This window comes from Vespa crabro, chromosome 22 (genome assembly GCF_910589235.1).
Source record: "Vespa crabro chromosome 22, iyVesCrab1.2, whole genome shotgun sequence".
Taxonomy (NCBI): domain Eukaryota; kingdom Metazoa; phylum Arthropoda; class Insecta; order Hymenoptera; family Vespidae; genus Vespa; species Vespa crabro.
The window spans coordinates 3774878-3801650 of NC_060976.1; the positions used below are offsets into that span (position 1 = coordinate 3774878).

Genomic DNA, 26773 nt, shown 5'->3' on the forward strand with positions numbered 1-26773 from the left:
GCGTACTCGTATTATATCGTGTTTATTCATAATGATTACATTCATTGTTTTATCCTTATTTCACTATAGTTTCTAACATACACATTGAAAAAAATGAAATTCCCTATCAATGATTTATGTTTTTTTTTTTTTTTTTTTAGAAAAATATACTCTGTATTGCTTGACAAATGAAACAAAATTCGTATAACAGGAGAAAAGAAAATAAAAAAAAAATTTTTTATCAATCGAATATCCTTATAAAATAAGAAAATATCATCGACAGCGGCTCAGTGGTCTAGCGGTATGATTCTCGCTTTGGGTGCGAGAGGTCCCGGGTTCAAGTCCCGGCTGAGCCCGATGCTTTTTTTCTTTTTTTTTGTTTTTCCATTCATTTTATTCAACCAAACGAATTCTAGACAATATTTACATATCCCTTTCTCTTTACGCGCCTCATGAATATATTTTAATGCATTTAAAAATTGTTAAGATCGAATTTCAATGGCAGATGGGAATCCAGGGAAACTCAATCGACGTTGATCATCACACGCTCGGTTAACTTCTACCGTTGGTTCTAATTCGTCCTATAGGTAATTTCCTGAAAGGCTTCTGGTAGAATCGGCTGGACACGCTTGAGACACAGGTGCATTTAACGTGTGTATTTTACGGTTTAACGCTAAGGTCAAACACCGTACACGCGCGTAGGAGAGCTCTCACCTGCTGCGCGTAATGATCGAGTAATGACTAGGTGAAACCCTATCTTTATTGCTTTTCTGTAAAATAGAGAAAGGTTGGATGTTTCTTTATACAACCGACAACTTTTAATTTCCACAGTAATCTTGTTGTTTTTTTCACAGTTTAATATTTTAATACGACCCTCTTAATGCGTTTCTCACGAACTCATAAAATATACATACACGTATATGAATAGATAAAGAAAACTAAACACCATTTCTCTTTTGTCGGCAGTTTTGAATTAATTTTCTTCGACTAATGTATTAGTACCACATTACAATGAGATACGAAAAGGTACGACGGCGTTCTTAAAATTCCAAGCTCGGTCGATTCTATTTGCACCGTTTTCGATGAGAATTTTCGATAATTAAAGAAACGAAGATATTACTTTCGAAGAAGAATTTCCATCAGGAAAGAATCCTTTTTTATTTGCTTTAAAAGAAAAATGCATTCCTTAAATAGTGCTTTCAGAGGCTCTTTTTCATTAGCAACTAGATCATTTAATTAATACGTTTTTCCCAAAGGAACGACGCGCAAACGTTCCTATCATTATCGTTCGCTTTCTCTCGCACGTGTTCACTACTGAGAAACGATATTCAGAAGCTTAATACGATCTATTACGTTGCTTTGAAATACCCTGAAATTTGCCGTGAGGTGAGAATTTTCGATAATTCTTTTGAAGCCAAAGGGACCTTTCCATTCGGCTTTTTTGTGGGCGGTACATCGATATTACCTACGCGTCATCGAGCAGGGAATTCGACTCATGACAGTGCTCGCCAAGAATGTGCATTTGGTGTTCGACGAAAGGAAAGGAAGAGAGAGAGAGAGAGAGAGAGAGAGAGACGACCGGCATCTTCAAAACTAGCGATTTTTCTGAACGACGACTTTACGAGAATGTTTCACAATGGACGACGAGTGAACGACGACAGTTTGTCGCCATTGCTTCAAAATGAGTGCAAGCAAGAAAAAGAGAGAGAGAGAAAGAGAAGAAAACGGTTTAGAGCTCGTCGAGTGGCCACGTTACCGCAAGGTCCTTCTGTCCTGTTCTTCCTTTCCTCCCTTCAGTCAGTATTCCCTTCAGTCTTCCCTTTCCCTTTCGCCTGCCAATAGCACTCTCTCGAGTGCCGCTGTCGCGGTAGCTTTTTTCAGTTGTGATCGAGCGCCTCTTCAGTGTGCATAAAATAAAATGAATTAGCGATCCGGAACTCTGGATGCTCGATCGGCTTCTCTCCATGGTTTTTGACAGCTCGTACCACACCCTCCCTCTTTCCCTCTCATTTTGTCCATCCTCCAGTCTTACAACTCCCTCTCTCTCTCTCTCTCTCTCTCTCTCTCTCTCTCTCTCGCTCTTCCTCTTTCTTTTGTTGATTCAATTTAGTGGCTAGGAAACCGTTGCTACGCTTTACAATACGAGTTTCCTCGAGCATCGCGCGAGTGGTTCAATCTCATTAAAGCCACTCTAGAAGAGCAACAACAACAAAACGGTGGCAGCCCTGTAAACCACAATCGTTTCTTTTGTCAAACCTGTGTGTTTCCGTCCTAACATTTAGTCGAGTGGAAACCGTTTCAGCTTCTTCCTACAAATAGTGTTGTCGAAAGTATTGTCGAAAAGCAAAGTTCGCTTTTTTATTTTCAATCGTTTACATTTATAATACTACAAAAGGTATAAACGACACGAGACGAATGGGTTATCTCAACGAAGGATTTAATTAATCAACGTAAATCTTAATGAATACGAATCGACTTTAATTATCTTCTCTTTATTCATCGAAACACTGTTATTTTCTTTTTCTCCGAAGATTACATAAAAAGAGCGCATACGAGAGAGAGAAAAAGAAAAATAAAAACAATTAATCCTTGTGAGTGCACGAAAACAATGACTGAGAAAACTGAAATAGTAGAGTGCATGGATATGATAAAAAGTAAAAATAAAAGAAAAAACAAAAAAAAAAAAGAAAAAAAGAAAAAGGACAATGAAATAGAGTTTATAAATTATCCTTTCGTTGTAGAAACACGATGAATTTTCCTTTAAAACGATCGAGCGAAAATGATAGCTCTTTGACGTCACTAGAAAGATTATTCTAAAGGCGGATGCATGAAATTAGTACCAAATTCTAAAAGGTTGATGTACGACAAAGAAAGAGAGAGAGATAAGAGTAATAAGATAACGGTCTTAGGCGAAGGTAATTTTTCTCGCACGATATCCATGTATCTCTAACTTATCTTGAACGAGACGAAAGACGACACGAAGAGATTTTGATCCCAAACGCGACAGGCACGCAAAGTGGCGGAAAATTGAATTGCACAGGATTCATGGCAAAAAAAAAAAAAAAGAAGAGAAAGAAAAAGGAATAGAGAAGATAAAAGTTCATTTAATTATAATTTATGATCGCAATTATATAATAGAACATAAAAGAGTATTGGCTCGAGGTTCAGTAAAAAAAAAAAAAAAAAAAAAAAGAAAAGGAAAAAGAGAAAAACATTAATGAACGCGATCGAAATTAGCGTGATCATTTTTAAAGTTGATCGGTAATCGATTTATGAAAAAGGCAAGGTTGATTCTCAACGTCACTTTAAAATATCCCGTTGAAATTGGTGTGCTAAGTATTATATAAAGATTCCCGAGGAAAAAGCTTATCGACCTTTCAACGCAAACGTTCAATGAAATCCTCTATTGTTCTTTGCTCAATGAACCGTAACATAATTGGCATCGATAATTCGACATCAAGCGCATTAAGCGTATATGATTACGGTCCGGATAGTAAATCGAGATACGATTTCGCGTGAACATTAAACAAAGCGATACGCTTCATTAGGAAGCCATAAAACTCTGAATGCATTTCCTCCGGAATGGTATGAAAATGATATTGAATGCGTCAATGAATATCGATAGAAAGAGAAATTGTTTCTCGACGAGGTTGATTTGATTCACCAATGATATTAATACATATTTTGTCATTTCCATAATGATAAATGTTCGAATAATTAATATTTACGAAATATATTATATCTTTCGAGATAGCCCGATTCTTTCTCGAAATAATCCTGAGTAAAATGACAGATTTCCTTTTTTTTTCTCCTCGATCAGAACTTTTCGACGAGTTGACACAATCGAATGGATCCATCCCTTCCTGAAAAAACGAACAAACCGAGAAAGGAAGACTGCGACGAGAGACTTTGAGAATAGGCCTCGGTACGTCCGGGTAGCAAGCAGGAAAAAAGGTAGCTACCTTTTGAAACGCTGATCTCCCGCTGAGCCCACGAAGGCGACGCAAGTGTTCTATTGTCGAAAGGCGCGAATACCAGAAGCAGTCGTTTCTCGCATTGTCACCTTGGCTCTTTAACACCATTAACTATACGTTTTACCTTAAATTCAAGCCAAAGTGGAAGGCCTCTCGACAAATTTTTTTTAGATTTACGGTAACATCATGCCGACAATAAGTTCGAGGACCGCAACGAAAACGTACCACAAGATCCTTTATATTTTATTTCTTTAAGACCCTCCCACTTATAGAATTAATTTTTCCTTTTTCATCGGATTTCTCGTCGTAATACCTCGTTTATTTGTACGCCATCAAAAGGATATATTTTAAATGGTCGTAAAAGAAGAACTAAATGACGTTCGATGTTGATATTATTTCACTCTTTAATTTCATAGCTCTGTTTTCGTTTCATTTCCATTAGTAGGAAGCTTATTGCGTCCTGATCGTTTTATCCGTTATAATCCGTCTTTCTCGTCGGATAAAAGCTTTTATAAATCTTCTTAACTTATTCTCGACCTCTCGACATTATTTTGCAAAGAATGATCACTTTTTGAAATTTTAATATCGCAATAACAAAGAACCTGTACTAATGTAACTTGGGCTAATTAACGTGGTCATGAGATTAAAAAGATAGGAATTCATAAGAGAGGCATATAAAATAGATGATTTTTCTTTTTTATTTCGTATGAAATTTGTATGAAAAATATACGATCTCTTATCTCTCACGTAAATCGTACAAAAATATATCGACAATATTTACAAACCGCGACTATATAAATACATATGTACATAATATAGGCGTGCAGAATTCGTCGTTCCGTATCGATTTCGATTGTTCGTTCATCGATATTTTAGTTTATCGATTCTTTGGAAACATTTTCGAAGACTAGCAAACGTTTTTTCGCTTTTTCTTTTTTTTAAGAATTAACAATTCTGTCCACGGTATGTTTGGTGCGAGACAAGTTGTCAAATATCGGTCTAGAGATTGAGTCTCTGTGCTCCGTACTCTGATGCATGGTCGGTGTTAGGTCCATTTTTCTCCTCTTATCCATCCTGTCATATTCATCCTCGGTATTTCTTTTGCAGCCAACGGACGAATGGTGTTCGCTCATCTCCTCTTTCGTTCGCTCGTGAAACGACTCGATCCTTTGAAAATTCAATTTTTCATCGGGTTCGCGAGGAAATGGCGAGCCTTCCGTTTGTCTCGAAAGCAAAGATATTTCGAAGCGTTCGTTTTTTCGAATCGGCGATTCATGCTCACGACGAACGACTAGTTCGATCGATCCACTCGAATCTTCTCGTGTCTGCGAGATTGTCGTGGTTATATTCGTGGTATCAAAGGATTTTCCATCCTGTTCTTCTTCCTGATCGCACCGTCGACTCTGCAAACCGTCCGCACAACCATCTTTCTTTTTACCGCATGTACGTAAGCAGCAACACTTTTGATTCTGTCCCGACGGCAGATCCTCTTTCTTGTATTTGACTCTTCGATTTTGAAACCAAATCTTTACTTGCTTCTCGGAAAGCCTTAGGTTCGTCGCAATCTCAATACGACGCAAACGGGAGAGATACATATTCGAAGCGAATTCTCGTTCGAGTTCCAACAATTGTGTGCTCGTAAATGCCGTTCTAATGCGCTTCGAGCTATTAGAAATGGAGTTTGGTGATTTCGGTGGTGGTGTTGGGGTGCTGTTACGCGACGGTGACTCGTTAGACGCCGAGACATCTGTAATTTGCAGGAGTAACACAAGCGAGTTAGCTAGCGGTAGACTTTGATCTTTGATCGGTCAGACTGCGTTTGTACAGGTAATCGCATTTAATCTAAGGGAGGTTTAGAAACGTACCTGAGAGTCTGCTGGTCGAAGCGTTTAGAGGAGAAGGTGGGCTTTGTCCAGTTATAGGTAAAGACACGTTTGTCGACGGACTTATAGGTACTGGTGGTACAGGCATCACCGGCGTTCTAGGAACAGGTCTAATTGGCTGATAACCTAATCCCAGATTGAAGAAATTGAACATGTAATTTGGCAATTGATTCCCGTAATATGGCAACGGATAGGACGGCGGTGAGTTGTTGCCGATGAGAGAATCCACGAGGAAACTTCGAGACATCTCGTTGAAAAAAGGAAAACCCTAGAAAAGTTCACTGTCGAATCTTGTTACGTGATGATCTAATTCACGAGATCGTTCCTTGATTCTGGCACACTATTTTTTCTTTTTCTTTTTCTTTTTCCGACTTTTCGTTGACTTTCCCTGACTTGGCGATATACCGATAAGTTCGTAACACTTAGCCTGAAAAATTTGTCTGGCTGGTAAACGGTACGACGGTGCATAGAGTTCTGCACCTCGGACACCCCTGCCAGAGCATATATACCGATTGCTAACTCCACCCAGGGGTTGGTTCTCTCGAGGGGCCTTCTTTCTATCGGGCCCCGCCCTTTTCACGAGGGTGCCCCCTTTTAACTTCACCCTAACGAAGTACGCCCGAACTATCATGCCGAACATCGTCCCCCAGGGACGACAATGAGTAGGGTATTTTCTTGTTCTCTTTCTCTCTCTCTCTCTCTCCCTCTTTCCCTCCCTTCCTTTTTCCCTTACTCTTCTTTCCTTGGCCGCACCAATTTGACGGGTGGTAGCTAATATTACTCGAAACTTTATATGGCATCGGAGTGCATCGTTCTATTATTGTTAACCTCTGCCCGTACAACGGATTATTACTCTGGTATATCTTCGTATGGATTCAAATTATGAGAAGGATACGCGAAAACCTTCTATAATCCTTTCGAAGGAAGCCTCATCTCCGGTTAATGTCTCTCCATTTATGCGTTCCGTCGGAGTTCTCCGTTCTCTGTCATTACTGTCAATTTCACAGTTAAATTATTCTATTCGAAAGAATTCTTTTCGTCGTCGCATTTCATAAGGAAAACGAGAGAAAGAGACTTTTCCTGAACTTTTTCCCATATCAAGTTTTATAAGCACGAGAACGCGTTAAGTATCAGCACGAAGTAATCTTAATCCAAATGATCGAGATAAGCCAATGGAAGAATTACTCAAAGATATTGAATACTGTAATACTTGATTCGTTTGTTTAAAGAGATGATCATTAGTGTGACTACTATGATCTGATTTCAAAGCACATAGGGAATTCATTAGAAATCTTTTATTTCGAATAAGAAGAGACGATAGGATGGATCTACAATGATAGTTGTCCTTATCCTTTGCTTATACTCACATATACATACATACGCGTAGTCACGATAGGCGATAGTCATATACTAGATGTCAACCGATACATACGTGTGCATATACATATACATACGTACATATATATATATATATACACCACGTATGTACGTTTCTCAAAAGAGATTCAATCACGCGAGAAATCTGACGTCGCTGCTCCACGAAGAGAATCGATATTCACGAGAGATCCAAATCAACTCTCTGGAATCTTCAAGGAACTTCCGTACTCCTTTCAAAGATTTCCATCTACTAAGAGTATATATGTAGGTATGTTAGATAAGGTAAGGTAAGGTAAGATAAGGTATAGTAAAGTAAGGTCATGAGTATGTACGTCGTTTATGAGATTTCGTAGCTCTGATTTAACCGCAACGGCAACGGAAGGATCCGGGTTCGGGGCAAGTCAATTTAACGTATACGAGATCACTATTTTTCTTTTTTTATCTTTTCATGATTAATTTGAATTTCCTTAATGTCCTTTTAAATTAATTTAATTCCGCTGAATTCTCGCGAAAGAAACGAAAAGAAAAAGGAAACTTTCGAAATATCGTTCGATCGTCAGTTTTCTTTTTATCTTCTTTTCTTTTCTCTCAGTCAATTTTGAACAAAGCGTGTTTTTGATCCTAGTTAAAGGAATCCTTCGCTCGTTGCAATTTTCTTGAGTTGAAACCAGTGACGTGGTCCACATGGCTTAGACCACAAATACGTATACATACATGTGAGTGTGTGTGTGTGTGTGTATAGGTATACGGTCGCGTTTTCGACCAAATGTAATTTTCATTTGCACTAAAAGCAACTCGATATACTTGACAGCTAGCCAATTTAAGCGAACCGCGCGCGGTATAACGAAGTATATGGCGGAGCGAAAATGAAGTTATGGATATCTTATAGGTACGTACGTGCAAGTATCTAGAATGTCTTTGACAATTTGCACGGTAATTAACGTGTCACGAATAGTTTCTAATAGCTTTGCGTGAAGTATCATAGAATACGTGAGTTCGGTACTAATTGTAAGTGTAGCCGATTGTTTGCTTGCTTACTAGCATGTTAATTGAGTAATTGTTGTTCTTTAGTTTATCTACAATTGTACTCTGTTAATAAATCGGACGATACCTTTCTTGCATTTAGATTCGTTTCGTTTCTAAAAATATTTCTATCGTAATTTTTTAAGAAACGTCGTGTCTTTTTTTTCTTAAAAGAAAAATCAACTCGCACTACAATCTCTTCCTTTATGGTTATGAATTTATGGGATGTATAAAAGGAGCGATGAAAAGCGAAGAGAGAAAACAGAGCCATGATTCGAAACCCCTAATAACACGACTAATCCCATTACAATGTTACCAAAGCATACGGAAGGGCCGTACTAAAGGCGGAGGACCCTTCTTCCTTCGACTCGTATTAAAAATCACGCTTATGTTATCTTACCAGCGACTCGTGAATAATACAATCTCTCTCTTTTTCTCCTTCCGTGCATATGTCCGGCATACTCACGAAAAAGAGGGTTCATGATCGAGAACCCTTCATCGAGAGAAAAAAGAGAGGGGGTTCGTGGCAATATAGGACCACCCTACTTTCCGGCAAATACAAGCTCCCCATACTGTATCGTACTCTCTTTCTCGTATCTCACGTCATTACTAGCGAAGGATATTTTAATTTCGATCGGTACCCTCGGTTGAGTATTCTCCCATTGGTCGGTTCTCTCCTTCGAGGCGTGGCTATTTTTCGATGAAGGGACAAACAAAACTCTACGATTTCCATTTTCTTATACCATCATATTTCTATGTTATTACGTTATCGAGTTTTTCAATGTTATATTTTCATTTCATTAAGGGCACTTGGCTTCTTTACGTCTCACGATTTATTATCATTCTTCTTTGAATAATGTCGCACGAACGTCGAACGAGATTGTTTTTCTTTCTTAATTCTTTTTCTTTCTCGAAAAGTCAGACTTACATAAATTACACGTTGAATCGTACCAAAGTCAATATCATTGTGCGTAATATATATATTCCTTCGGGGTGTTTCAGCAACAAATATAAAATGTATTTGTTTGCTAGCAAGTTTTCCGTCTGTGAATGAAAAAGAAACGATAAAGAAAGAAGCTGTTTACATATTCTACAACGTTTACACATAACTTTTCATGTGTACATGCACAAGACAGACACAGAGAGAGAGAGAGATAGAGAGATAGAAAGAGCTTGGAACGCATATTACACAAGATGATTACATTGACGTGAGGTGTCAATGACATGGAAGACGGAGTTAGAAAGAGAAAAGTTTACGACGCATAAACAAAAACAGCCCACAGGGCTTCAAGACTGGTTAAATATTTGTCAATACATAGGAGCTTCGCTGCGAAAGTCAAAAGTTTAAACAAACTTGAACGAAGATATAAAGCAAAGAAGAAAAAGAAATAGAAAACTCCTCGAGAGAGTTCGAAAGGTACATATGTATGTAAGTTTAATATTTCGCTTTGATTATTTATTCAAAGGTAATACGAAAAATTGAAAGACTTTATTGAAAGTTTTATAAAATTTTTAATCTTGCCGTATCATTTATCCGAGCAGAGAGAAAATTTCACTTCAGTGTATGAAATAAAATATGAATGATTTCCGAGTAATTTGAATATTTAACGATTGGTTATCAAGGGATTTCAGATTGTTGTTAAAAGGATCGAGGATTAATGAAAAACAAATCCGTCTTAACGGATAAATCAATTTTATTTGTTAAAGGAATTCGAAGAAGGAAAAAGGAAAGAAGACAGGAAGGAAGAAAGGAAATAAAGGAAGGAAAGTATGTATCGAGGAAAGGATAAGAGAACGATCGAATTTGATACAATAAATGTCTTTCTCCGTGTTTCTTTGAGTAACTATCGAAGGGTTCTATCGAGGACCTCGTCGAAGCCACTTTCAATACTTTTGGCTCGAGTAGCCCGTGGTAATGCCGAGTATATCGAATAGAGTATATCCTCCACGCCTAGGTAAAAGGAAACGCATCGTCCCGAGGACGATTCTTCGACAGTATCGAATAAGATATCGAAGAAAATTCCTCAGGGGCTCTCGTAAAAAGGATTCGTGTGTACACACCGTGATCGACGTCTTACGACAAACTTTTCTTATTCTTTTTTCTTTTCCTCTCGAATCCACCTTTGGTTGTTTTTCATATTCTTCGAGTCTATCCTTCTTTCTCTCTTTTGTCGCAATACTCCTCGCGCATGATTCCGTTCCGTTCGTCGAAAGGACGCATCTCAGGGAAGTACTAAAAAATCGGCACGGCTCATTTCACCCAACGAAGAAGTACATTCATCGAAGAGAATGCACTCACATAAAGGAGTATCCCGTTCGAGACTCGCGACCCACGCCAATCGGTCATTCATAAAAGGAAAACTTTGTCGAGAAAAAAGGAAAAGAAAGAAAAAGGAAAGAACGACGATGGTTGGCTACGACAGTGGCTGAGGGAATAGCAATCATGGGAATAGCAAATACGATTTCAGATCGATCCTTTTCGTATCACTTCGAGCGAATAATTTGAACGGCAACATCTCGAGAACAGAGATAATCGCGAAAATTCTTTATCCTTGCCTCCTTTAGATAGCTGTATACATATGTATATTACCGATCGTCCATACGAATACACGTTCATTTTCTTATACCTAGACTCTTTATATATATATATATATATATATATATATATATATATATATATATATATATATATATCTGGATGAACATCTCTAGCACAACGATCGATCACAACTCCGTATTTTCTCACCCAACATCCTTTCCTATACACATGGTTCAATCCTTTCAATTCGAACGACGTACGAATCTTCGATTTTCTTCTCTTCCTTTCTTTTTTCCTACGTCCAACATCTATCTTCCTATAAGCTCCTTCGTCATTCCTTGTGATACGTATTTCTGTTTATTGTGAAAAAGCATTTAATAGCACTTATAAAGACTTACAATTACCTATGGATTTCTCATTACGCAGAATTATAAGCGAACGAAGAAACTGACGAATTAACAGAAATAAAAATAACGAAAAAAAAAAAAAAAAAAGAAAAAAATATTGAAACAACTCGACGTCGTAAAACGAATCGGCTCCCTCGAACAACATGAAACTCATGGATTAGTTAGGTTCGAATCTAGCTCGCATCGATGGCCCTTTGTTGTTGAAGTATTGTTTCGCACGGTATTGTCAGGATCAACTTAGCGTGTATCATTCGATAATTTCAGTGAGTTACGCACACGTTGGCCCGTGCGCTAAAGCATACCATTCGCTTTTAGCTCTCTGGCCAATCTTCTCTCTCTCTCTCTCTCTCTCTCTCTTATTTGACCGACCTTCATCATTCACTTTCCTTTTGCGGTTCGTTTCTCCATTCCTCCTTTCATACTTCACTCGTTACTTTCATTCATACTTTCCTTGATTCTCGGCCTTAGTATTTCTGTTTTGACACGCGCTATGGATACCTCTCTTGGTAATGGTTGCAGTCATGGAGAGGAAAAGACGGATACAGCACGGTTTGTTGGTTACGATGAATTGAAAACGATCTCTTCTCCCTCTCTCTTTCTGTAGCTCTCTTCTTCCTTCCCTCCCTCACTCTTTCTATCTCTTTTTCCCTTTCGCCCTACTCAGCTTCTGGTCCTCCTCATCCTCCTCCTCCTTCTTCTTCTCCCCGTACACTTTACTACGCGAGCTTTGAACACTCGTGAGAGTATCATGAAAGGAGCAACTACCGGCTGACGAAACGTTCGAAGAGTCGGCCGATCGTGAATGAAAGATCGGCATAAGCGCATTTACCTTTATATAGGAATAATGGTTCGGACGTGGATTACGATCAGTCGAAAATGTAGAACTTTAAAAAATTCCGCGTGGGAGTTCTACGAGCAGCAACATCGGCCCATGACCATCTATGGATCATTAATCGCTTCTGTTACCAGTTACCTTTCTTACCTTTTCTCATTTTTATTCTCTTTCTTATTTCCTTTCTTATTCTCTTTCCCCAGATTAGTTTTCAACGTATAACTCCGACAAAATGCGGAATAGATACTTGATGCTTTTTTTTTTTTTTCAAACGATAAATGTCAAGAAATGGAGAAAGAAGTGGCAAGAGAAGCGGAAGGAAGATATAAGAAAACGAAAATAAGAAAGGCAGACTCGCATTTTCTTAAATCGCTGAAAGCAGATTATTCTCTAAAATTCGCAATTTTTGTAACATTTTATATATCTGCCAGTAAAAGATGAATTACGATCAACAGAAGGACTTAAGCGGAAATAAAAAGAATATAATTTATTATGCTGAAACTCCGAGAGACGATTGTTATGAAACAATAAAGATCGTAGATATTTATCATTTCGTTGCAATTTTAAAGTTGAAACCATATATAAGTTTTATCGCGGCTCCATAAAAAATGAATTACTCGATTCAGCGTTTATATATATATATGTATATGTATGTATGTATATAGGTATACAAAAGTAAAACGTTTCGTCATTAAAGAAGTTATCAATTAAATCCTTAATCACCTGATTTAACTGTCGAGCGATATCTTTAATCACGCGTTGCAGTGAACTAGCTTAAACTTTGTCTCGTTCGTTCATACAGGCGCGTGAAAAAAAATGAATGCGGAATGACGAAGCAGTGTGTTGGATCTTTTATATGCGTTTGAAATTTCAACGGGTCCCTGGTCGGTACGCGTTAGAAATTCATCACGGTCCATGGGAAAGGGATACCAAAGACTACCTCTATTATCTTCGTTATCCATCGTTATTTTTCGTTTTATATCGACTAAGGACCGTCAATATGATATCGAGTAACTATTTCACAAAGTCATCCAATCCTTGTAAGATCTCTGTTGATCTTATTAAAAAAAAAAAAAAAAAAAGAGTCAGTTAAATTTCGCGTACCGTAGGAGCGCATCAATCTTCTGGAAGAAGCTCTATCAAATTTTGTGAACTTTGTGAACGTTTGCGTCTGAAACCTAACGATGACGTTACACCGGTACTTCCTCGTTAATACCATTATAGAGCTATTCTAGAAAGGTTTTTACCGTCGGACGCATACAGAGAGAACCTCTCCGATGGACAATGAACGAAAATTATAAGGCAACTTGGTTCGTCCAAACTTCCCTTCGACTTCCGAAGACCACGTGCCAACGAACAATTCCATACGCGTGCCACGATAATAACCAACGAAAGACGCGTCTCTCGATTAAGAATACGTCGTCTAGTTTGTATTGTGCTACGTGAAAATTGCATTATCCCAACGTGGGCGAAGCCTCGGGTTAATTTTCTTTTCATCCGTTCTAACTTTATCTATGAAAGAGAAAACGAGTAAACTCAATTTGTTCATTGGGAGATGTTAGAAAAAATATTTAAATGAATTTTTCAATTTTCGATCGAACGTAAAAAAAATGAGAAGAGGAAGAAGCAGATATTTTTAAAATGATCGGAAACGATTGTAGATTCTTTGACCAGGTGTGGCTTAGCGTTGTTATCAAAAGACATGAGTCTATAAAAGCTCGTAAACAGGACCGAAAATGTAGCCGCGTGCAACCGAAAGGAATAAAATATCGCTTTTTGTGGCAATTTTCCGGCAATTTTCCAAGTGACTGAAATCCAGGTGTCGTTTTGTGACAGTAAGAAATAGAGAGAGAGAGAGAGAGAGAGAGAGGGAGAGGGAGAGAGAGAGATTTTCACATTCTCCCCGTCGGCAAAGCGTTCCGTGTTAGTTAGGTAATAGCCCGACACCGCCCAAAACTCGACAAGAGGCTCTCGTGGTTCCTAACAAAAACAGGTACTGCTAATGCGATGGCGACGAACGTACGACGCATTCCCTTTGAATAGTCAATAGTTTGTAATCGCATTGATCGAATAATAGACGAGAACCTTTTCTCGGCGATCGATCGATCCGCCGTTTATTCGAATCCAGTCATTTTCTACGTGAGATTTTCGATATATAAACCACGAATGATTTATCGATAGTTCGAACCAATTTCCAACGTTATACGAACGTCCCACGCAATAAATCGTTTCGCTCGTTAAATGCACAGTGAGTATCTAATCTGCTTATTTATTATATACGTATCTCTTGATATCGCATCTCTTCGAAGTATTATTAAAATTGACTCGTTGAAAAACGATAGAAAGAACGGAAATTTTCATCACAAAATTATTCGATAATAATAAGGACAGGGAACTTAGTAATAGACACGAAAATAAAGCGGATAAGGACGACAAGTTAAGTCTCGCTTGGCCGATTTATACGGTTCGTGGAACAAAAATAGAAATTTCATTTCGTCCCGATTGTTTCGTGATAAGAAAATCACAATGGAATTTGCTCGGTAAAACTTTCAATTGAATACAACATGAAGTATTTTATCTATCATTGTCTTTCGTTATCGATTCGTGTAGCAGCTTTATACTTAAGTTATTTGTTATAGGCGAAGTTTATTATTAAGTATTAACGTAAGGTGGTATCTTGTCTATGACGCAACGTGGTCAATTAATGCGTACACCGATCGTTAATATGTCTCTTTTGCGTAAAAAGGTTACATTATAAAAGGTCCGTCGATCCGTTTTTATTTATGGCACAATGTTAAAACATACGCTTCTTTCTCGGATCCAAGGAAGAACGTGACGTCTGAGATAAACTTTGAAGATCGTGAACTTGTTACGTTGATTTATGAGCAGAAGTATCCGTCTATGGATTATCTAAAAAAAGAGAGAAAAAAAAGAAATATAAGAAAAAGAAGAGTGTCCTTGCATCCGTTGTAGAGAAGAAATATCGCAAAGTATCGATATCGTAACGAGAAAAATTTATGTTATCGTTGTTGTGTAATATATCCGGATGAAAAGGAAATTAGGATGAGTAGATTTAAAAGCAATTTTAAAAGTTTCGAATGAAATCGAATAGAAAAGGTAAGACAAAAAAATGAAGATATACCTTTCCATGTCTTCTTATCGATTTATTACGATCAACCTTTTGTTTTTTTTTTCTTTTTTTTTTTTTCACGAAAGCCTGAGTTTCATTGTCATATATACGAAGTATAAACACAGAAATCTGATTTTCATCGAGATATAAGTTCTTTAGGCGACGATAGGTCCTCGGAAAATGTTGCCTTTTTCTATCGATCGACGAACGAAGCCGCTCCTTTTTGGCATTATCATCGATACCAGTGAATACCAGTGAAAGGAAGTTCTATTTGGTTTTGACGAAGAGGTCTCGGAACTAGCTAAACTCTAAAGGCTACTTAACTTTTCTCCCTTTCAACTAGCGAATGCCTTTAACGCGTCTCGAATCGCTCGCAACGTTGACAATATTCGAGCCCCCTTTATTAACGCAAACTCGAATGACAGTGGAACACCATTCCTGTGAAGCATCTCGATATTGTGCTCGAGTGGAGTCGAGTATCGCGCAAAACTCATCTTTAGTCACGGTGCGTTAGTTACGCAATGCTTACTTCGCGATAAATTGTCCTGGCTGAAAAGCCCGTACGACATGCTCTTTCGTCTCCCATGCTCCCCATCACCGTTCACTTTATCCATGGGGATAAAATTTCCGTTATTTGTTTGTTGTTTGTTGTTTATCATTTCTTTACGAGCCCTCCTTCTATCCCTTCGATCTACTTTAATTCATTCCTTCCTTTTATAACGCATTCATTTGTTTGTGCATTACGGGCTAAGATAATGCAGTTATTCGATCTAAGAGAATATATTATCGACGCCGCAGTATATAGCTTATGTATATGGCTTAGGGATCCTGTGCTTCTCCAATAATTAATTTTCTATCGATCACACTTCCACTCTTACAATTAGTAAGATAATGGAAGTACAACGACCGATAGTAAACAAGAAAATCAAATTTTTCATTAGAAATTCCATTTAAAGTTTAATTGTAATCATTTTAACCGTAGATCGTTAATCTAGAAATTTAAATGACCTGATCAATTCGCCCTAGAAATCTTATATAAAATTTTATACGAATTTTTAATTAATTACATTATTCATCAATAAATACTCTGTAAACGATGTGCGCGTATTATGAGAAACTTTTATATTGTTAAATTAAACTCAAATATTAAATTCAATCAGGCTTACCTACACGACGTAGTCGTCCAACGCAACGTCTTGCTCGACGAAAGGTTAATGATGTTCTAGTAGAGATTAATGATAAACAAAATATACGAGAGAACGAGAAGACGAAGGAAGGATATCTCGATAACAAATAATAATAATAGACGACGAGACGACCTCCAGGTGACACATCTTCGTCCATATGTACATACGGATAGGCGAACGTATTATTATTACGATTAGTCTTCTGCCGAACGTTCTTCCCAACGGACGCGATCATCGTCATAAGGTATACCTTGTTTGCTCAGGTCCCGTAGTTTTCTTTCGATTGTACATGAAGCGGGCTATAATCCGTCGATATATGAGACTCATTTGTAATCTCTCTAGTAAAATATGCGACATAATTCAGAATTATAACGTTTGCGTTCATATGCCGCTGCATTTTCGTTCGTTTATTCCTCGACTCGTTTTGAACACGCATCGTAAAGAAACTATGAGTTACGCTACGGTTCTACGCTTCGAAATTAAGTTGATTTGATCGATTCGTATTTCATTTTCAATATGTATACATATATGTAGATATATAGATATACTCTTATACTGTCAGTAATGGAATACTGGATCGGAATATGGAATATTCTGTATCTATTGCACAAAGTAAACGAAACCTACGTCTATCGCGTTTCAAATTTTCTCCTTCTCTTTTACTCCTATATAAAAATTCTATCATGGTTTAGAATTTATTTGCTAAAAGTTCTCTTTTCATCAAAGATTAAGTAAGAAATAATTTGACATTAATTTTTCATCAATGTAAATCGATTTTCGATGAAATTCCAATGATAAAAGAAATAAGGAAAAAAAAAAAAAAAAAAAAAAAAAAAATAATCGGATTTGCGTTCGATGTCCTTTTAGCATGTCGCAAAGGTTTGTGCTGTAGCTTCGAAATCTAAAAGGAAGTTGGTGGGATATTTTTTTAAATCAATTATCGTCTTATTCCTGCGAAATTATTAGCAATTTCTGTGCCTGTCGGATTAGACGGACGAGAGGATTTTCCAAAAAAGCGCAAAAATCTGTGTCCGTCGAAGGTATCGGTATAAGCGGCTTAGAAGCGCGTGCCCGTGTCAGCTGCCGTATCGATCTATCGAAAACCCATCTCACTGCATCGTATAGAGATTAATCCCATAAGTAGGAAAATTATCGAGAGGGGTTGGTTTCCTGAAAAGCGGGATGGAAGGCGTAATGCGGTAAGCGGGTAAGATACAACGAACCGATCTCTCCCTTTTTTTATTTTTTTGCAAAATAAACGAAACCTACGTATATTCCTAGCGCGTTCCAAGCATTCCCATCTTTTTTCATGTACATAAAAATCCTATATCGTATTTTCGAATTTCTTTATCAACAGCAGAGATCAACGAAAAACGAACATTTCTGTTTGGGATAAAAAATATACACAACCTACATAGTTTACGATAATTTCAATTAATATTTATAATAATAATTATTTATTTCGATGATACTTTTAATTCGTTTTAATTAAATTAAAACGCTGCATAAATTTTTTAATCTTTGATATGCCAATTACTTTTAAATGAAATTACTCGTGGATCCTCGTTGAAATTAATTTCACGTAGGTTTCAAGTTAATTCATCTAATGATTTGGACGTGGATACAAACAGATACATTTAGTTTGTTATATTAAACTATACGTTATATCGAAAACAAAAGGAACTTTTTACTGTCTCTGTTTTCAGTGTATTTATTATATGTACATTGTCCTAAATATAGGTATACGTATATAAAAGTATGACTTTTGCTATGGCGATTGTAATTTTGAAATAGATTAAAATAATTTTGGATCAAGACTTAAAAGTCGCTCGGTATTTAGGGTATCCAATTTCTGAAATTCCGCGGGCATACTTTCTCGATAACACTTTATAGAATCTTGTAATTTTGTAATAGTTCTTTTCATGGCTTCGTTTGATGCTTTCAGATACTCGAACGCTGATGAATCAATTGGATTTTTATTTTTATTGGTTGTCATATTAGTAAATGGAAAATTGTGAATTCTTACCTTCTTTTTTCTTTAATTCTTCTCTCTCAATAGATTCCATCAAACGATCAATGTATTCCAACAACGCCATCCGACGTCTCGATACCTTTTTGCTCGCCGCTTCTTGCTCATACAATTTTTCACAATTTTTTATATATGCATCCAGCCGTCGTACACCCGAGTTTAATTCTCCGACTGTACATAAACGTTTTTTGGAAGTATACTTGTGCATAAACAGTTTTAATCAATCCATGGAAGTTTATAGAAAAGTCTTGTGATTGTAATTTCTATCGATAGTCGATTATTCGACACGACGATTGATCGATAAATTAAGAAATAAAATCGTATCGAAAGAGTTTCGATTTTATTTGAAATAAATTCAATTAATATCATATATCTGAAAAGACATGAAAATTGATAGGCTTTTTTTTTTTTTCTTTTTTAAGTAAGCCGTATCAGTCGATAAGATTATCCCGAGAAGATCATTGTAATGTTATATAAAAAATACAATTTATTTTTTATACTGTAGCAGGATCGACGTAGCAAAATATATAGTTTTTATATATTTTAAGGCTTGCGTTTCTAATAACACGTCTTTCTTATTCTTTTTCTCTTCATTCTGATATAAAAATTTAATGCAACGAATACATTATAAATGGAATGTAGCATCGTTGATCATGATGCCTTGTAACCCTTTTTCCATACTGTATCTTTGAGATAAGCAGCTGTAGCAGGACTATTGAGTATAACTTCAACGATTTCCTTAAATCCTAATTGGCTTGCTAACATATATTTACATTCGACGTCTTCCAATTCGGATATTAACGTTTTCATATTATTTTTCATACCAGAAGTAAGACTTCTTTCAGATCTATATCTAAAATGAAAAATTAATAAAATTAGTAAAAAATGTTTAGTGCGACGAATGATAGTAAGAAATGTTATAATCGTATAAACGTACCTACGCGCGCAATCTTCAACTACATTGGATGAGACCTTTATTACCGTAGCGAAGTCTTTCAGGTACTTTGTCTCTCCGTTAAGAATATAATGACTATAAATAATATTTGCCCAATCTGGATGATGATTATAAGCACCGGTAACTATAAGAGCTTGTTGAAAATTTAATGTCTCGCAGAGAATTTTATCGATTTGATCGCTTTTTAAATTTAATATACATATTGTATATTGATTCGACGTTGTGCCAAGTAATGCGATTTGCAGTGCAGCAAGTTGCGCTTGTTGACAACATTTGTTTGCAAAATGTAATTTATTGTCCTACGTTACAGAAAAACGCAAGAAGGGTAATTAAAAAAAAAAAAAAAAAAAAAAAAAAACTTGTGTCTTACCTGTAAGTAATATTGCGCTGCGTGGGTAAAGTTCATTACTATTATTTCCAATTTTTGTTGTACACTTTCATTTTTAATTAATTTCAATTCGGTTTGAGAAGAGCTCGTTGCTCTACCATGTTCTCTAGTCAAATCGAACATAAGCTCCTTCGTTGCTTCCTTCGCTTCATTTTCCCACATTAAAGCGATTTCGTAATAAAGACGAAAATGTAATGCTACTAAAGTAAAGAGTTCTTTGTTTTCTGGACAATTACGTTTTAAAAATTCTAGTAATGCTGTTTTTAGACCGGGTACCTGTTTCGTTAAAAATATTATAACAAGGAATAAAATATAATAATATAATTATGCAACGTATACCTTGTGCAACCCTTTCCCAAGTAAAAACTCAAATTGATCGTTTTCTTTTAATATTTGAAAAATATAATTCATTTCCGTGAAGCGACCAACTCCTGTTACGAGACGGACCTGAGAAAAAATGATATTAGGATTTTATGATTTCTCGTTTTTCTTTTTTTTTTTTTTTTTTTTTTTTTAACGATCTTCGAAGTAACAAAATTAAGACAAACGATTTACCAATAATGTCCAATATTTGCGATATTGCAAAGTATTTGCAATGTTCTGACATTTTCGTAATATAGATGCTATTCCTTCCATATTACAACAAGCAGTAAAACAATCGTGAGACCTGATTAACAATTCTACTATTGTCTTTAAAGTTGAAACTGAAATATAATGTTTAAGTCAGCCACAAGGAATTAGTTTATGACAAATATTACTATACATCTACAGAGTAGCATGTAGATACAAGTTTTGTACAAAAATAAATATCTTATAATCAGAAACAATTATAAAATAGTGATTATATTGATTCTAATAATATTATCGAAATTTATTGTCTCATTCTTTTTTTACTTTAACTTCTTTTCATTCAGAAGTTATACAAAAAAAAAAGAAAAAAAAAAAAAAAAGAAAAATAATGGCATTATATATATATATATTACCATCTCTCTTTTCCCCTTGAGAATAGCCCATTAGCTTGTGCGCTGTTTCTAAGAGATTTAATCCTAAGATGGAAATATCACTACACAATTCCATTATTAAATGAAAGCTTGCATCTAAAGGACATCCCCACATAATTATTGAATCATCTTGTTTATCTAAAAAAAATTAATTTCCTTTTTTTTTTTTTTATTTTTTTCTAATGTAACATAAGAGTTCAGAAATAAAATAATTTTTTTTTATTTACCCTCGATTGCCTTGGTAATACTATCTAGAATATTTTTCGTTAAAAAAGAAGCAATTTCATTGCCTTTTATTTTATATGCTATTATAATATCATTTGCAGTCTCAAACTTATTATCAATATTACTATCTGTTACTTCTTGCAAAAGTTGAACGGGTTTGTCTAATTTTATTAGCGATTGATACGATTTTCCCAATCGTATAGCAAGCTTATAACATAAAAATATTCTAGAACCTGTATCAGTCCCATTACGAAGTGTTTTCATTAATTTTTCTAACACAGACATACATTCCATTTGATGCTGTCGAACAGAAGTACTTTTTACGTCGATTGTTTTACCAGATTCTATACCAATTGTATTTACTGAAAAAAGAAAGAGATTTACATTAGTACAGTTCTCTTGATAACTTTTAACTTTTTTCTGAAAACTTTTGTTACATCGCTAAATCGGACATATTACAATATTATAAAGAATGATATAATTACATGACGATGTCGATGATAGCCTTTGAAGTCCACGATTTTTTAGAATACTGTATTTTTGTGGTACGAATTTATCACCTTCGATCAGAAAAAATTTTTGTTGCAATGTTAATTCTGTATATGATAATTCTCCCTCTGCCAAACTTAAACACAGCATTAACACTTGCAAATCCTAAATAAAAAACGAATTTACTGGTTATGCTTGTTTTAAAACATCAAAGAATAATACTTACTCTATGTTTATAATTAAATATTGTACTAATCCTCAAGGCAAGATCAAGTTTGCCTGCATCTATTAATTTATTAATTAAATATTCAGCAGCACTGTATTCATTAGCATCAGCCAAAGTGCATGTAACTTGTAACTTATTTAATCCCGACAATAATTCAGTTTTTAATTTTTGTAAAATTTCTTCCTCATATTCCAATAGGACATTATTAGGACCTATTAAAATACACGATTTCCACATGGCCATTTCTAAGGTATCAATAGTTTGTTGCTCTATTTGACTCTCTTTCAATGTTTCAAAAGCAAACTTCAATACTTCATATCTGTTCAAAATTAGATATTAATATACGTATAGTATTCTATATGTTATGCCCTTATAAAAATGATAATTATCATATATACCTTTCTTTATGCGAAAGAACTTTTTCAGCATGCTCAACTAGAAATTCTGCTACTCTTTTAGATGGCACATTATATTTTTTAAAATCATCTGTACATCGTTTCCAAAACGATTTTTCCAATTTACTTTTAGTACTTGCATGATGTTCAAATTCATTACGATACTAAAACCAATTATTTCATAAAATTTCTATAATATACGATAGTTATGTTAAAATTAAAAAAATTTATCAAAGTATATACCTGAGTAAGTATTATTTCTGTTGTATCTCTTCCTGCTATGCCGCATATTTGTAATGCATTAATATAATCTTTAAGTTCTACCAAACGATCAATACATCTATTGACTTCTTGATCATAACAATATACATTATTCGTCACAGTGAAGGCTGCAAAATTCATTGTAACCTCAGTTTTCAATAAAACCTTTGTAATGTTTAAAAGGTTTTGAAAATTGGGTATGTCAGCTGAAAACAAAATTATCTTAATCTGTGGATATTATTTTTTGCGCTATTATAAATTATTACTTCTTATTACCTGGAAATTCACAATGAAAATTGCACTTTGATAGAGAACTCAAAAAATGTATCTGTAACTGCGTACTTCGAAAATTATGAGCAAGTGCTACTACAATACATTTTATAACTAACAATGCAACCCAATAAAAATTCTTCAAGTATGTGTCATCAACCGATTCCCAATTAACAATTTTCTAAAAAGATAAAATCTTATTAATTATTCACACTGTAGACATTTCAATTTAATATCATAATATTATTAACATACACTACATATAAGTGTTGAGGATTGTATTTTAAAGTCCTTCAAATATTGTTGGCATTCCTTGAACTCTCCATAATATGTACACCGCAAAAGGAATTCGAAAAATGGATTTAATATGCTGTCCTACATTCGTGATATTAACAATAATATAATCGTGATATTAAGGGATAATTTATCATTATTACAAATGCAAGCTTACAGGCATGAAAATTTTGAATGCTCTGCTTAACGTATAGACATATCCAGAAGATACTAATCTTGGTATCAATTCTAATACTTTGTTAGCTGGCCACATTATCTGATCTAGACACTCTGCATAATCAGAAAGAATACTTTTATTTGCTGTAGATATTACCATCCAAGAGTAGCAATATGCAGCAGTTAATGATGGCTAAAAGAAATATAATTAGTAAATTTGTATAAAGTATAACATTCTAATAGATTTTACAATACCTCATAACAAGTTGCCAAAATAATTAATATAGGTCTTAAAGTAATATGAGATACATGTAATAATGCACCAGGTGGATCCTGACTATTATGACACTTTAAAAATGTCATCCACAAATCATCATCCGAAGAAAATATATCATCACCAAATGAAACCCTTTCAGATACAATTGAATATGTATTGCAGCTACTATCTGTTAATGAAGATGATGTACTAGAAGATAAGGGTACTTCCTACAAAAAGTGTAAATTATAGATTGAATAGAATATTATTTTAACTTATGGCAAATATAATATTAATTCATACATTTTGCTTTAATCCAATCTTACAATATAAAGATTGCCTTGCATCTCTCGACTTCAATTTTGTCTCATGCTTGGAATGTAACAAAACATTTGTAGATTCTGTATTCAAACAGGTTGACAAATGTTCACGTATATTTATATTTTGAAATTCTTTTGCAAGTGTTAAAATCTGTAATAGAGTTAAGATTAGTAATTTTCATAGTAACTTCTTTATTGTATTTAAAAGAATTTGAAATACATACTTGTGATGTAGGATAAGCAAAAACATGTCCCACTAATATAAACTCAAACCACAAATCTTTTTGGGCTAAATATTTTAAAAGAGTATCAGGTAAAAAAAAATCATGAGTCCTTGCAAATTGTACTATAAACTCCCAAGTTCTCAATGCATCAAAAAACATAGTCACTTCATTGGTTACATTATCATTTAGATACGATTGAAAACTATTTTCCAAATATAACATTATAGTTTGCAAATTATTTTGATTTTTAAACATAATAGATTCGAGTAGATGTTCTGAAAGATCAAAATTATTTTAAATATAAATTTCTTCTAATAATTACACGTATATGAAAAATTAATATTACCAATAGAAATATTAAGAGTTTTTTTAACATAATCTGCTGCACTAATGTGTAATCTCAAAATTTCAGAACTGATTCCTAACATTTCAAGAAACGAAATGCAGCTACAGACTATTTCAGAATGATGTAAATTTTTTAAAGCAAAATTATGGGCATAAAAAGCTGCTTTACACTTCCTGAAATACAAAAGTATAAGTTATTTTCAGATTAAATACAAATTAAAAAAAAAATTTTAACTTACATTCTAGAAGAGATAGTTCCAAGAGATTTGCCTTGTGGATGTTTAAGCGTATATAAAGCCATATTGGGTCTTCCTTCTTTTAAATAATAAGCATACGTTAATGTTTCCTTATATCCATATTTCTTAGCTAAACTTTCATTTGAGAAATGTGGTATTGGTCCATTATTATATCTCCATTTAAAGAATGATCTTGCAGTAAATTTTTGACATCCATCTAACAGTTCATACATTGTAATATCATTTTCCTTTGATCGACTTTGGATAATATGTCGTACGATCGGTATATGTTCTAGTATATCGCAAAGAATTTCGTATGGCACAGTATTAGCACCAATTTCTAATCCGCATTTATTGTTTAACATATTTTTGAAATGGTCACGTGTAAGTTCTATATTTTTATTTATAGAATCTGATATAGTATCTATCTTGCAATATTGTAAAAAAACTAATGCAAAAGAAATTAAATAATTTTCTTTTAAAAAGTCAGTAAGATTATCAGAAATAAAATGAATATTCTGAACTATTGCATCAGTTATTGTATCTAAAATATCACATTGTGGATCGCTCATTCTATTTAGAATATTATATAAGTTTTTTACTTTTGATGTAGTCTCTATGGTATAATTTTGTTGCATGAGATAATAATTTATATTAATGTTATCCAAAAATTCAATTTTGTTAATATTGCAACTTTCATAAGTTAATATTTTTTCAAAATCTTGTAATGTGAGTTGACTACTAAATATCCTTGCTAGCATTAATTTCAGATTATCTTGTTCAGTTTTGGTAAATATTCCATACCTGAAAGATTACATGGATTTTATTGTATTAGTTTTAATTTTCATAAAATCAATCTAAAATTTAATATAATTACTTATGCATACTTGCATAAATGATTCTTTGTCAGATCTTTTATAAGATTATTAGCATCTGAAAGATCTATCTGTTCTATCATTTCAGGAGTAATGGTAAAATTATCAATGAGATCTTTTAAATTTTCATCAATTTCATATGTCCCTTCTGTTATTACATTAGTATTATACCTTTTATCAATCCAATATTTAATTGTATCAATCTTATTATATAATAACAAACAGTCCCAGACAACACTATTTGTCATGTTTCTTAACAATTTTGGTTCAAATAATTGAATATATAATTCTGTACATAATGCCTGCTTAATATTTTCAGGTAAATTTATCATGTCCTCTATACATATTGTACTACCGAATAGATTTTCAAGCCTATGAGAAATTAATATGATATTCAAAGGACTGTGGATTAATACATTTAACCTGATAATCCATGCAGGAACTTACATGCATCTTTTTTCATACTGTAAAATACTCTGTATAATAGCCCATGCTTCCTTTTGCACATCATCAAAACCATTACTGCTTATCATATAATTTGCTAAATAATCTCTCAATACAGGTTCCTTAGATTTAATACAAACTTCAGATATATACTTGGTCGGATCTTTTCCCTAAAATAATCATAATAGGTTATATCAAACTATATAATGAGATTAGATGAAATTAGAATGGAAGCTATTTAAACAATTTTAACATACCATATTTTTTAAAATATGAGAAGCTCTATAAACTTGACACTTGTTTATTAATTCTCGAATCCAAAGTTCAACTTCTTCATTGAAATAACTTTTTGCTTTGTCCAAGCTATAATTCTTTCTAAATGCCAGATATTTATAGGCTAAATTTATATGAGTACCTTTGGCCGAAGCTTCTCTTACAACTTCTCGATCACCCAGTATACGCCAACCTGACCATATAGCACCCAATTCTCCTGTCAAGCATTCAACCGGAATACCTCCAACTGTTTGTCTTTCTGACATTTTAGGATTATATTTTCTAACAAAGAAGTACAATATGATCTTGCAAAGTATATATTACCTATAACAATAGAAACATAAAAAAGATATGGTTTTATACTTTTTATTAATTTATTTATTAAATACTTACTTACTGATGAAGATCCAAATTAGAAAGGATTGCTGTCGTCGAATGACAACATAAAACAAATAATACAAAGGATCCATACATTCGTATACAATATAATATGTAATTAGGTTATGATCTCGACTTTGATTGTTACGTTGTATCGTAAAACAAAGACTTCATAATACAAACAGAGATCACGCACATAATATAAAGAGAAATGCATATTCTGCATTACTATATTTTATCATAATTATTCGCATAAAAATTGCACTTTGATTTAAACAAGTTACGCACTTCCTACATTTTTTTCTCTTTCGATGATTCATACACTTTGCCAATTTTTTTCGAGATTTATATCGATATCTCGAAACTTTCTAACGCTCCAATGAGAGAATAGTTCCGATTCAA

General features: G+C 34.4%; 3 protein-coding genes and 1 non-coding gene across 8 annotated transcripts; 1 reads left to right on the forward strand and 3 right to left on the reverse strand.

Moving 5' to 3' along the window:
- Nucleotides 1-263: 263 nt before the first annotated feature.
- On the forward strand, nucleotides 264-335 carry Trnap-ugg. The gene has a single exon. It is a non-coding gene; the product is annotated as a tRNA-Pro (tRNA).
- Nucleotides 336-4628: 4293 nt separating this feature from the next.
- On the reverse strand, nucleotides 4629-17890 carry LOC124431613 (GS homeobox 1-like). Of its 4 annotated transcripts, none has more exons than XM_046979712.1 (4): nucleotides 16315-17890; nucleotides 14820-14924; nucleotides 5819-5962; nucleotides 4629-5700 (listed from the first exon to the last, which is right to left on the reverse strand). In XM_046979712.1, the coding sequence occupies exons 3-4, from the start codon at nucleotides 5922-5924 to the stop codon at nucleotides 4892-4894; spliced, it is 915 nt and encodes a 304-aa protein (XP_046835668.1). In that variant the 5' UTR covers nucleotides 5925-5962; nucleotides 14820-14924; nucleotides 16315-17890; the 3' UTR covers nucleotides 4629-4891. The 4 variants fall into 4 exon arrangements, with proteins under 4 accessions (XP_046835668.1, XP_046835667.1, XP_046835666.1 ...); XM_046979711.1 differs by having other exon boundaries at nucleotides 16311-17890; XM_046979710.1 differs by having other exon boundaries at nucleotides 5819-6117; nucleotides 16311-17890.
- Nucleotides 17891-18026: 136 nt separating this feature from the next.
- On the reverse strand, nucleotides 18027-18795 carry LOC124431617. Its single transcript, XM_046979719.1, has 2 exons — nucleotides 18358-18795; nucleotides 18027-18287 (listed from the first exon to the last, which is right to left on the reverse strand). Exons 1-2 carry the CDS (start codon nucleotides 18566-18568, stop codon nucleotides 18127-18129), a joined length of 372 nt encoding a protein of 123 aa, XP_046835675.1. The 5' UTR covers nucleotides 18569-18795; the 3' UTR covers nucleotides 18027-18126.
- Nucleotides 18796-18931: 136 nt separating this feature from the next.
- On the reverse strand, nucleotides 18932-26674 carry LOC124431610 (spatacsin). 2 transcript variants are annotated; one of them, XM_046979706.1, is made up of 23 exons: nucleotides 26391-26674; nucleotides 25978-26317; nucleotides 25724-25890; nucleotides 25289-25648; nucleotides 24405-25205; nucleotides 24167-24339; nucleotides 23821-24095; nucleotides 23580-23747; nucleotides 23276-23506; nucleotides 23022-23213; nucleotides 22826-22945; nucleotides 22577-22751; nucleotides 22283-22506; nucleotides 22043-22203; nucleotides 21645-21963; nucleotides 21415-21583; nucleotides 20932-21291; nucleotides 20687-20842; nucleotides 20259-20407; nucleotides 20043-20150; nucleotides 19686-19979; nucleotides 19298-19614; nucleotides 18932-19213 (listed from the first exon to the last, which is right to left on the reverse strand). In XM_046979706.1, exons 2-23 carry the CDS (start codon nucleotides 26257-26259, stop codon nucleotides 19012-19014), a joined length of 5403 nt encoding a protein of 1800 aa, XP_046835662.1. In that variant the 5' UTR covers nucleotides 26260-26317; nucleotides 26391-26674; the 3' UTR covers nucleotides 18932-19011. The 2 variants fall into 2 exon arrangements, with proteins under 2 accessions (XP_046835662.1, XP_046835660.1); XM_046979704.1 differs by having other exon boundaries at nucleotides 26387-26674.
- Nucleotides 26675-26773: the final 99 nt, after the last annotated feature.

Excerpts from the sequence above, each read along its gene's own strand:
- LOC124431617 (XM_046979719.1), bottom strand. The coding sequence starts at position 18,568 with ATGCACAAGTATACTTCCAAAAAACGTTTATGTACAGTCGGAGAATTA. Across the intron at positions 18,288-18,357 it reads AGAATTAAAGAAAAAAGAAG|CGTTCGAGTATCTGAAAGCA; the intron begins GTAAGAATTCAC and ends TTGATTCATCAG.
- LOC124431613 (XM_046979710.1), bottom strand. The coding sequence starts at position 6,083 with ATGTCTCGAAGTTTCCTCGTGGATTCTCTCATCGGCAACAACTCACCG. Across the intron at positions 5,701-5,818 it reads TTCGACCAGCAGACTCTCAG|ATGTCTCGGCGTCTAACGAG; the intron begins GTACGTTTCTAA and ends TGCAAATTACAG.
- LOC124431610 (XM_046979706.1), bottom strand. The coding sequence starts at position 26,259 with ATGTCAGAAAGACAAACAGTTGGAGGTATTCCGGTTGAATGCTTGACA. Across the intron at positions 22,752-22,825 it reads CCTCAACACTTATATGTAGT|AAAATTGTTAATTGGGAATC; the intron begins GTATGTTAATAA and ends TTATCTTTTTAG. Across the intron at positions 22,507-22,576 it reads TTTTCATTGTGAATTTCCAG|CTGACATACCCAATTTTCAA; the intron begins GTAATAAGAAGT and ends TTTTGTTTTCAG.